This window comes from Perognathus longimembris, chromosome 17 (assembly GCF_023159225.1).
Source record: "Perognathus longimembris pacificus isolate PPM17 chromosome 17, ASM2315922v1, whole genome shotgun sequence".
Classification (NCBI taxonomy): Eukaryota; Metazoa; Chordata; class Mammalia; order Rodentia; family Heteromyidae; genus Perognathus; species Perognathus longimembris.
This window is the reverse complement of record NC_063177.1, coordinates 1,247,817-1,260,141: the sequence shown is the minus strand read 5'-3', so window position 1 is coordinate 1,260,141 and position 12,325 is coordinate 1,247,817. Positions and strand designations below refer to the sequence as shown.

The 12,325-nt window shown below is 43.3% G+C and overlaps 1 protein-coding gene across 2 annotated transcripts in view; it reads left to right on the top strand.

Moving 5' to 3' along the window:
- Window positions 1-392: 392 nt before the first annotated feature.
- Tmem238l (transmembrane protein 238 like) overlaps window positions 393-12,325 on the top strand; it is a 28,743-nt gene continuing 16,810 nt past the window's right edge. The window contains exons 1-2 of one of the 2 annotated variants that reach the window (XM_048365767.1): window positions 393-817; window positions 11,188-11,329. In XM_048365767.1, coding sequence (XP_048221724.1) covers window positions 469-708 — 240 coding nt within the window. In that variant the 5' untranslated portion in view covers window positions 393-468 and the 3' untranslated portion in view covers window positions 709-817; window positions 11,188-11,329. Of the gene's footprint in view, window positions 818-9,128; window positions 9,578-11,187; window positions 11,330-12,325 lie in introns of those variants that run through there. The other variant, XM_048365766.1, reaches the window with a different exon arrangement.

Below are 12,325 nucleotides of genomic sequence, written 5' to 3'. Positions count from 1 at the left end.
GGAGGAAGAACACCCCACTCTGCCGCATTAGATGAAGCCACTGTGCCTTAGAACAGAAGCTTCAGGTTCTCTGGCTTCCACATTAGAGAAAAGGCATGGGACCACTCCTTCTCCATGTCTGCAGGACTCTTGACACTGCAAATCCATCCAAAGGCAGGTGGTACCCTAACTCTTCTATGACATAGCTTTGGTTGGTCCCAGTACTGACCAAGCCAATTAACAGTGATGTCAGATTGTCTGGGTCAGGATCATTCCTGAGCCATGAAACAGTTAAGAAATATCCTGCCCCACTGGCTGCCAGACTCATAAAGGTGGACCCACGTGTACTTCCTTGTGGCTCCAAGACGCGCCAGCTCACTCATTTGCTCACACCCAGAGGGAGAGAAGGCAGTGGCAGACAGGACTGCCATCTAGCATGCAAATTACCACTGGGGAGTGTGGCTGCACTTCTCTGGCTGCTCTCAGGCAATGCTCCTAGGTAGGCTGTGTGCCGGATGCCATCCTGGGCGCTGTGTGTTCTTCCTCACTGTTGCGCTCCTGAGTGACGCTGTAGGCCTGGTCCTTTTGTTGCTGGGGATCTTTGCCACACTGAACTACTGGGACTTTTTAGTCTACACAGGAGCTCTGATCTTGGCTTTCAGTCTTCTGTTCTGGCTTGCCTGGTACTGCTTCAATATTGAAGGGCCTCTTGAGAAGCTGGATATATAGTTTGACCATGGACCAAAGAAGAAGACTGCAGGTGGCATGCCACTGTAAACCTGGGGTCGAAAGAGGGCATCAGATGCAGCTCCCATCCAGGGCACCCACTCAAGACCAGGTGAGTGCACACAAGAACTACTTAGAAGGGTGGCCAGGAAAAATTAGACAGGCAGGGACAGGCCAATACTAGACACTAGCTCTTTGACTGGGAATTACATCAAACTTAGCTCAATGAATACTGAGGTGGACCAGGCAGGAGAATGTGGTACAGGTGTTTTCTCCTCTGGGGACTATTTCCTCATAGAAGTTCTCCACAGTTTCCCCCATCCATATTAGGCCACAAGTGATCTGGTCTGCCATGGAGAAAGAGAAGTTTGCTTTCCTTTTGAAATTTGCAAGAGACCTTCTTGATTTTCTACCTGGGAGAGCCTCTGCTAGGGGAGAAAAATGTTTTCTAGCTTTATATGAGGATGGAAAGTTCCCCAGTGGCTGCTTACATGCCTGCAGGGTGTGAACTGGGCTATGTAGGAGCAAGCAGAGCGGAACCAGTCAGAATGGCCCTTCTAGTTCACTTCCTCCCTGCACCTGCCCAAATGGGACACACCAGAGGGAGTTAGGATCTGCCACCACACTCTCCTAGTATACCTGCCTCCACTCTCAACAGTGCTCCTGTCACCAACCCTCACACACCCACAAATGCAGCTAGCTTATGTTCCCAGGCCAGTCTCAGAGATCCAGAAGTCAAGAGACCATCACTTGAACTAGTTCATTGGTCAAACCCTAAGTTGCACAGCCAGGAAAGTGGGACCATTGACCACAGAGATTCCAAGAAACAGTACATTGTAGAAGTAAATTCACACAGAGACGGAACCCCAAAGATAGAGCTGTGCTGTCTCCTACAACTCTGAATTTGAGAGGATAGGAATGCTCCAAGTTGGCAAACCGACTCCTTGGGTGGTATGGGACTGCAGCCAAGCACTCCCTTAGATTAGGAGATGGAGAAGCAAAGGTCACCACTGAGTTGGAAGAAGGAAATAATGATTCTATCTTTTATGGTAGATAGCATCTGACCCTCCAAACAGAAAGAAACAGTGAATTGAAGAGGTCTCCATGGACACTTGGTGGGTGATATGAGAAAATACGAGACATTAGGACATCGAGGGCATTGTGTGAGCTTTTACATCTGTTGACTGGATGATCTTAGACAGGCTGCATCACCCTCTGGAATTGCTATTCCTTGGCCTTGTTAAAGGGGTCAGAAAGAGGGAAATCAGAAAGAAAAAAAAAGACTCTTTATAAATGATGTGATTCTCACAAACATCAGATGTTGTTATTGAACATGCAGTCTGGGATGAGTAAAGTTGACTCAGGGTCCAAATTTTGTTCCTCAAGTTAGTAGTGACAGGGATCATCTCACACTTGGCATGATGAATCTTCAAAACAGGGTTGGCCGGAACATGTCTGCTGATTCATTGGAATGGTCACGTGCTGTGTAAAAGCAGTTGGGATGTAGTGAAGAACATGATCTGTGAGAGTTCTGCTCTCAAGGCATTTACTGTCTGGTGAGAGTGTCAGACAGCTTCATAGTCACATTAGTAGCAGTGCAATAACTAAGTCAGGTGAGGACCAAGAAGGAGAGAAGAAGCCTCAAGATACACGAATACAAGAAAAAATTGATCTGGAAGGTGGAGTCCCAGCAAGCTTCTTAGAACAGGTGATGCCAGGCTGAGCACCAAAGGAAGAACAGGAGCTGTCTGGAAAGCCTGATTTTTCAGAAGAGGCCATGGCTTAAGCATAGGCAGGCCTTGGAAAGGCAGGAAATAAAAGACAGCAGGAAGACATAAGAGCAAAGGGCTGGTGCTAAAGAGGGACTGGGTCTTTGTAGTAGGCAAAAACCAGATCTGGCAGGCTTTGAAAGCCCTTTTCAGAATGCTGGTCATTATTTTAAGGACAATAAGAAACCACAGAAGAGACATAAGCAGGGTAACCTGAAATCATTGAATCTGTGTTTCCTGACCACAGCTCAGAGGAACCAAAGTGCCTGATGCCAGGCAGGCATGATATTCCCTGCTCTGTCCATCTTCTCATACTATATAAGTCCAGTAACCCTATGGTGAGGACCCTGGGCCAACTTCCATATAGTCTGGCTTGAATCTGGTTTTGTTCCTTCATAGCTGTGTAGCCAAGAGCAAGTTACAACCTCCCCTCCATGTCCCAGGTCCTAATCTGTAAAGTAGAAATGATGAGATTAGTAGTGAACTCATGTAGATGTTGCTGGATGGATTAGCAAGTGTTGAATGCTTTGTGCATGATGACCAAGTAACCCACATGCACCCCACTAAGCTTCTATCCTGATGCAGAAAGCTAAGACAGTAGAAAAGGTGAGAACTTTCTTCAAAATAGATACCCTTGAGGCATTATGATAAATTCTTAAGTTAGAGTACAGTAGTAAGGAGAGCAGACAGAAGCTGGAAGGTCAGATCCATGATGTTCTTTGGGCAATACTGTCATGCAAAAAACACTTTTACCTTTTCAGTCCCAGAACTCCATTTCCAGGTGGACCTTAAAGCCAGACAGATGCACTCCCCACACTGCCTTTCTCCCTGCAGCCCCTGCCATGTCTAAGGGCTGGCTAGACAGGTGGGTCAAGCAGTGTGAGCTGATAATTGCCACTCAGGAAGCTATTTAACTCATTCATGGGACCTGGAGCAATTCACTCTATTTCCTTTTATTATTTTATTTTCCTTTACAATAGGAATAGATGAGGGAATGAGATGAGGTGCAGGAACAGGAATCCTGCAGCCTCCCTGCCCTCATCCTAGACAAGTATAAGAACACTGGATTTTTAACAGTTTTGTCACTGAACTTGCAAATAAGGCTTCATGCAACTATAAGCTTCCCATACCAAAAAGAAAAATAAACATCTCAAAAATGACTCACCTCAATTCCCTTACTTTCTGTCACCCTTGGCCTGAGTATGATCTCTAGCCATATTTGCGATATAAGGAGAGATAGGGGAGATTGTGACTGGCTTTGCCAGTTCTCAATTCTCAGAGTAGGGTAAAGGAAAAAAATGTGGTCTCCTTACACACTGGCCTCAGCTCCTCCCTTGTCATTCCACCTTGTACCAGAGGTAAGACTACTTTCTCACCTGGTATGGTGGGAGCGAGGCAGGTTGTGGCTTGTACTCTGCCAGCCCTCAGCCCTCAGCCTGCCAGTTCTCTGAAGACCAGAGAGCATTCTGGCACTAAATATCAAAGGCTGTCCCTAAGTTTCAAGATGAGTAGCTCATTTTATAGTCCAACTGTGTACTAAGAAAGATAGTCTGACCTTTGATTTACTTTTTTTTAACCACTCAGTTGTTATATTGTCAGAGCACTTTGTTCCATATTCTATTTCTTGGGCATTTCCTGTAGATAATTAACTATTCAGGCAAAGTCAAGTGAAGACTCTTGTCCTTTAACAAAGAATGTCCAAAACTCAATCACAAATGCTCCCTATATGTGCCTGCCAAATAATTCTCCAATTCAACAATACAAAGAGATCAAAACCACCTCCTTCACCTTTCAAACACATCAACACCAAATACATATGCATGCTTACCCCTCCTCTACATTAGCTTTTCTAACCGGCAGCCTCTTCTCCCTGCCCACAGAGGAGGTCAGGCTATTGTCAAGTCTCTGGAACCCACTCAGCAAGCCCATGCTTCAGGGAAACACAGTGCTGGTGCTGTGGGAACAGCCAGACATTTTCAGATCTCTCCAGGGAATATTAATCTAAAAGGGAGAGATAATACAAGTACACAACGCTTCACAAAAGTACATGGGAAAATGCATTCCTGGAGATAAGCCCAAGCTTGTGATAGGTTCTGAAAGCTAGGATGAGGCACAGTGCCCCTGGGCTGGAAGCAAGGGGCCATGTGTCTGGCCACAGTGGTTTCAGATGTCTGGACTGGCTCCTGCAAAGTAGATAAGAACATGACAAGCAGAGATGGCACAGGTTGCCTGGGCAAGAGGTCTGCAAAGACAAACAAATTCGAGTCTCAGGAGGCTAAGTAGACACATTGGACTCAGGGGGGTGGGGTCTTCAGTTTTAGTGGCTGGATTTTGAACACCAGATGAGGATCCTGATAACTTGGCAAGGATAGAGAAGCCAAATTCTTTGACATTTCAGACTGGAGAACTCCACAACCCCCTTCTTCTTGAGGAAGAGTAACTTGACATCAAGTACAGAATGGATTAGGGAGGAGATAGAGAGTTTATGAAGTTCAAGTGGTGAGCAATAAGGGCTTGGACTCAAATGATGGCCACCAGAAGAGGAGATAAGGGTAAGGACAGGCTAAGGCGGGAGACTGCCTTGCTTTTCTGCAGGGAGAGGCAATAGAAATGACTTCCAAGCACCTTACCATCCCTGGAATGAGGGAATCCAGGAGAGGTCTCCATATTGAAATTATGTGTTTTATTCTGAACATGTGGTTTTAGACACAAATGGTGCCTAGAAGCTGCCCAGTTGGTATTGACTTTACAGATTTTTTTTAAAACTCAGAACAGAGTTAGATGTGGAGATAGAGATAGGATTGGATGGCCAGGGCTGGGAATATGGCCTAGTGGCAAGAGTGTTTGCCTCCTATACATGAAGCCCTAGGTTGGATTCCCCAGCCCCACATATATAGAAAATGGCCAGAAGTGGCACTGTGGCTCAAGTGGCAGAGTGCTACCCTTGAGCAAAAAGAAGCCAGGGACAGTGCTCAGGCCCTCAGTCCAAGGCCCAGGACTGGCAAAAAAAAAAAAAAGAAGTAGGACTGGGATATGGTTGGGGTCAGATTATAAAGAATGAGGAGGGTAAAGGAAAGGGGGAAATTATAGAGATTGTGATATTAGAGAGAGGAAGGAAACATGAAAGATGACAAAGGCAGGGAGGGAGGGAGGGAGGAAGGGAGGGAGGGAGGGAGGGAAGAAAGAAGGAAAGGAACACTGTAATTGACTGAACCAGGCCCTTTTGCTGAGGAAAGTATCATCCTCACAATCACTCCCACAGACAAGGATAGTCAGGAGCACAAAGGTTTAGTAATTTGACCGACATGACAGAACCAGTGCACGATGAAACCATGTATCTGCCTCTTGTTGATACTCTTTCCACTAGACTGGGCACTGGCAGACTCTGACCCATAGCCAAGTCTAGCCTACCTCCTATTTTTGTAAGTAAAGTTTATTTGGCTGTCAGCCAGTTCATTGACGTATGTATTGTCCCTGGCTGTTATGCTATAATGGAAGGACTGAGTCATTCAACAGAGACTCTACAACTTGCAAAACCCTTGCTATTGCCCATTCAGCCCTTTATAGAAAAACAAACAAACAAAAAAAAAAAAAACACTAGGCCAAATGCTGGCCTAGCCTTGGATGGATGCTCCCCACCTGAGTCAAAGTTAGAACCATAGGTCATGCCTACATTTGGAGAATGGAGAAGGAAAGAAGCTTGGGGAACTCAAATGGAAATGCCCAGTAATTCTAAGGGGGGAACATGATGTAGGTGGCAAAGAGGGCAAAGGAAGAAATGATAATAGGAATGCAAGACTGAACACCAAATTCTTCAGAGCAGTCAAGAAGGTTGAAGTGTTTGGAAAAGTGACAAGCTTATGCAATGAGCCTTTATCATTAAATGCTAGGAAGATCAAATCCATGCTACTTATGGAGTAGCTATTCAGATGTACAAGAACTAGGTGCAGAATAGTCTTTCGAATGTTTGATGAGGAAATCAAGGAAACAGGGCATGTATATGTATATGGTGAAAGGCAGGACTTTAAAAAAACAACTTTGTTATTGTAAAGAGAATATACAGAGAGGTTACAGTTATATGTCAGGTAAAGCATACATTTCTTTTTGACAATGTCACCCCTTTCCTCCTAGTTTTTCTCTCCCATCTCTGCCTACAAGTTGTATAGTTTATCCATTTTCAACATAGTTTCTAGTGAGTACTACTGCTGCATTTGCTCACCCTTTGTCCCTCCATTTCTGTGGGCAGGACTCTTTTTAAAGAAAGAGATACTGAAAACTGAGCAGGAGGAATGGAAAGTCAGAGAGGGAAAAAGGAGGATGAAATGGTAAATTAAGATGTCTAGACACATCCAAGACAGAAACCGAGGATAAAATCCAGAGCCCAGAGAGATATATTAGATTAGCCTACAAGATAGAATGAGGAGATAAACTAAGATTCTATGAGCACCTCTGTATGTACTGGATGAATCCTTGTTTTCATTAGCCTATTCATTGCCTAGAATTCTGTGAACAGGGATTTAAACTCCTGTTTCCCACTAAAGGAAAATGAGCTTCAGAACCACTTCAGAGCTGGTCCAAGGCAAGCATGCTAGTGATGGTCAGCACCTAGATTTGAACCTAAGTCTGGCTGACTCCAAGAACTACCTTTTTTTATATTTATATAATACATACTTTAATATTATATTGGTCTACTTAGTATGCATATTTTAACAAATGCTAAGAATCAATATAATCCAGTTGAACACACATAAGATTAGGATTCAATTATTACAATGAAAGTTGGTGTTTATAAGTTACAGATATTTACTATTTTCCAGAGTACTTTTTTTTTTCCTCAAATTTTATTATCAAACTGACGTACAGAGAGGTTATAGTATCATACGTTGGGCATTGGATACATTTCTTGTACTGTTTGTTGCCTTGTCCCTCATGCCCCCCTCCCTCCCCCCCCTTTCCCTCCCCCCCCAGTTGTTCAGTTCACTTACACCAAACAGTTTTGCAAGTATTGCTTTTGTAGTTATTTCTCTTTTTTTACCCTGTGTCTCTCGAATTTGGTATTCCCTTTGAATTTCCTACTTCCAATACCAGTAAACACGGTTTCCAATATACTCAGATAAGATTACAGAGATAGTGTAGGTACAAACATAGGAAGGTGATACAAAACATCATCAATAATAGAAACTACACATACACATAGGACGTTGAAAGTAGTTATAACTGTGATATATCACTTGTTTCCATATCATGGAGTTCATTTCACTTAGCATCATCTTATGTGTTTCTAAGGGTATAGCTATTGGGCCTTGTGATGCTCTGCTATGGCTTGCCTAAACCTGTACTAATTATTCCCAATAAGGGAGGCCATAGAGTCCATGTTTCTTTGGGTCTGGCTCACTTCACTTAGTATAACTTTTTCCAAGTCCTTCCATTTCCTTACAAATGGAACAATGTCATTCTTTCTGATAGAGGCATAAAATTCCATTGTGTAAATGTACCACATTTTCCTGATCCATTCATCTATGGAGGGGCATCTGGGTTGGTTCCAGATTCTAGCTATGACAAATTGTGCTGCGATGAACATTGTTGTGCTGGTGGCATTACTGTGATTTTGTTTGTGGTCTTTTGGATAGATACCCAACAGTGGGGCTGCTGGGTCATAGGGGAGTTCTATACTGAGCCTTCTGAGGAATCTCCATACTGCTTGCCAGAGTGGCTGAACCAGTTTACATTCCCACCAACAATGAAGTAGGGTTCCCTTTTGGCCACATCCCCTCCAACAATTGTTATTATTAGTTTTCTTGATATATGACATTCTTGCTGGGGTGAGATGGAATCTCAATGTTGTTTTGATTTGCATTTCCTTTATGGCCAGTGATGTAGAGCATTTTCTCATATGTCTATTGGCCATTCTCATTTCCACATCAGAGAAGTTTCTTTGTAAGTCTTTAGCCCACTTGATGAGGGGGCTATTGGTTCTTTGCAGTTTTGTTTTGGAAGAAGGTAATTTTTTTAGTTCTGCATATATTTTAGAGATGAGGCCTTTGTCTGTTGAATGTCCGGTAAAGATTTTCTCCCAGTCTGTGGGCTTTCTGTTTATCTTGAGAGCTATGTCCTTTGCCGTGCAGAAGCTCTGGAGTTTGATGCAATCCCATTTGTCCAACCTTTCTTTGATTTGTAGCCTTTCAGGGTCTTTGTTAAGGAAGTTAAGGAATTTAAAAATATTTTAAAAGCATTTCAAACATTTGTTCATTTTCCCAGTGCAAAAGAAGGTAGTTCAAGTCAACTTACCTTTTTTTCTGAAGAATTAAGGGGAAGGCAAAAGAAACCCTAGAAAACACACTCATCACATCTCTCAATACTACCTTCTCAATCAACTTTTGCAGTAAATCTTTGTCACTGGATTAGTTTATTAAAGTAATAGCCTTGTGATTACTATTCAGCCCTTGCTTTGCATGTATCGCTTTTATGCTGAAACTTTTCTATTTACATAAGTAGAAAAAAGTTAACAGTGCAAGAAAGTGATATAAGTTTTGTTTTAAACTCCAGTTGTCCAATAGTGCATGGAAAGAAAAAAAGCACCTTTGACTTACACAGACTTGAGATAACGTAGCTGAGTCTCAACTGATCCATCTCATCTTCATTTATTCAACACAGGCCCTGTTTAATGCAAAAGAAACAAATCAAGATACTCTTTCTTGGCAGCACATCTTTTGAGTGGTATCCACGAAAGACTCAAGACTGCAATGTCAAGGTTTTCAAAGCACCTACAAGGATGCCTATACGTGGCTCTGAAAGCCAGGACTCCATCTGGAAGCTCAGTACCTTGCACCAGGCCACTGAAATTGCTGCGGCCACCTCAACTGTTTATGAAAACCTTGAAAAGCCATGAAGTTACTTCAGTGGGGCTTTTATGGAATAACTCTGTTATGGGCTTACATGCCTCAGAGAAGCTCCAGGCTCTTCTCGGTGTCCTTTCCAAATAATTGGAGTCAAAGAAAGAAATCCCTGGGGAGGGGAGGAGGTGGTTTGTTACAAGCACACATCACAGAGCATTGCTGCTACTTCTGTCTAAGTCTTTGACTTCTGTGATTCTGTGAATCTCTGGAAAGCCCCATGGTACCATTTTCTAAGATGATGGTTGTAAATGTAAGTGTGCAGCTTTGTGCCCGAGGACTGTCTCCTCCTCAAGGGACACACTGTGCACCATTCAACCCCATCCATTTCCACAGCCTGACCATGTGGGTTATCATATTGAGCTTTCAGTCAACTGCAACTTCCAAAGCACTTTTCTGACAAGCACATCAGAATTCTGCTTCACTATACATCGTTCACTTCATAGCCTCAAAGCCAAGATTTTACTTTTAGACTAAATTGCATGTGGTCAACTGAAACTCAGCTACAGTAACTCTAAAGATCAACATCCCCAGGCTGCTGTGATTAGATGTGTACCATTTTCTCAGTCAGGCTGCTGTCAGTGTATGAAGAATAATTTATATTTTCCTTGGTCTGATTTTGGATTTTTTTAATTAATATGACACTCTGTATGTCTATGTGTTTCTTTTAAGCTGCTTCGTATCATTTGTGGTCTGAGGCAGTTACCTAAATGAAGAAATGGATTTTGTGTTTTAACATGATTCTGAGTCAATATGATTTCATAACTGCTCTAGTCCCTGCTTTCAGGGCACCATGTTCTTTTTCATTCACCCTGCTTTTGCATAAACTCTAGAATTCTACATTGTCTACATAATGCCTCCAGAAGGGATTGCTTAGAGCGTGGCATGGTGGAGACAGAATCCAGGTAATTCTGTGTCTTGCCACTAACCTGGCTTCTCAGAATTAGACTAGACCCAGAAACCTGAAAAGATGTGACGTAAGATTCTACTTGAGGCATTAAAAGAAAGATTTCTAAACTTCCTTCCACCATCTTTACTTATGACCTTTAAGTTTGCTCTGTGTATCTCAGCTGACTACATACTGTGAGGGGCCACCTCTTCTAATGGGATTCTGGAATTCACACACAAGAAAAAGTTGCTTATCCATGAAATGTCTCTATCCTTGGAAAGATACCTTGCTGGAAGCCTTATAACTTCTCTTCCTGAGACTAACATGCTGGATATTTTGTTTGGGTTTGGTTTATGATTATAAAAATGCCAACTGTTTTCTGTCTTCAGATAACAGGAAAACAAATGGAATGGCTTCCTATCTTTCTCTTAGCAGCACCAGCTTGTTCCAAATATGTAAATGTCAAAAAATTAACCCAGAGCATGTGATCATATGCAAAAGAGACTGAGAGAGCTGAGACAGGCTGTGCAATAGCTGAACCACACCTCACACAATGCATTTACTCCAAGGAATCTTCAAATACCACTTATACCTCATTCTTTCCTTCTTTCATCTGTCAGAGCACAAGATAAAGACAGAACCACTGCATAGTTAGATGTACATATACATATAAATAAGATCTACATTTGATTCTTCTGTTTTCTCTTTAACTAGAAGACACTTTCTTGCAGAATAGAGCATGTGACTACTGCTTTGGGACTGACTGTAGAATGTGTGATAACAGGATGAGGTGAATTAAATTCCATTCCAGTTGATCACTTACTTGCCCTTGGATTAGCCCCCCAGAAAGAAAAGAGAGGTTCATAGGAGAAGATGCCTGGCCTTATCATCACTGGATGCCACTGCAACCACTTTTACCACTATTCTACAGCTTAGAATGCAGACCCAGGCAGTGAACATGGAAGTCAGAAGGCCATCTCTCTGGAGCAAGCCACAGGCCACAGCTGCACATCTGCAGGGATGGAGCTCAGAGACACTTCAGAGTACAGAATTGGAGGCCAGGAGAGCCAAAAGTAATCTTTAGAAATCATTGAGTAGCGCTGCTCCAAATGCATGCAAATTGACATGGGTCCAGCTGAAGGTAGATTCAGACTCAGTAAGTCTGGAGAACAACTAAGCGTCTACCTTTCTAACCAGCTCCCTGTTGCTGGTGGTGTCTATGAGACATTAAAGAGAAAAGATTTCCAGAAACCCAATCATTTTCAAGATAGAGAAACTAAATCCCACAAATAAATTGGCTCTTTTAAGATCAAGCAGCTGAAAACAGCAGACCTAAGTCTCCAAACTGCCAGTCAAGGCCCTGCCCCTCTCCATAAATAGCCGCCTGCCTTTTCCCTAGCCTGGCACAGCCACAGGCAGAACAAGCAAGTAAAGCAGGGCCATGGTCAGAAGTGAGGCATGCGCCTATGGCAAGTGAGTCAGGAACCTTTTCCCCTAGGGTGCGTACCGGCACTAGCCTGGCTTTCTGCATGCCAGAGAATGAACAGAAAGGACTCCATGCTGCTTCACCTCACTCTGGATGCCAGAGCACTGAGAACATTGGTGTCCATCATGCAGGCAGGGTTCAAAGAGGGAGAAGAAAATAAGAAGAGCCCCATTAAGTTGGGCTGGGTCTGATATGGGTCTTGTCCTCACAGAAAGCTTTCCCAAGGGGCATGGACAGCCTCCTATAGCTCTCCAGGTCTACTCCTAGCAGCTTCTACAACTGATTCCCCAGGGAACAGGTAGGAAGGAGTGTGTGTGTGTGTGTGTGTGTGTGTGTGTGTGTCAGTATTAGGGCTTGAACTCAAGGCCTGGGTACTGCCCTTTAGCTTTTATTCTCAAGATTAGTACTCTATTAGTTAAACCATAGCTTCCCTTCTGGCTTTTTTGGTATTTGTTTGAAGAGAAGAGTCTCATGGACTTTCTTGCCTGGGCTGACTTCAACCTTGATCCTCAGATCTCAGTAGCTAGGATTATAGTGGGAGCCATTGGCACATGGCTAGCAGATGGGTTTTTTTATCCACCCC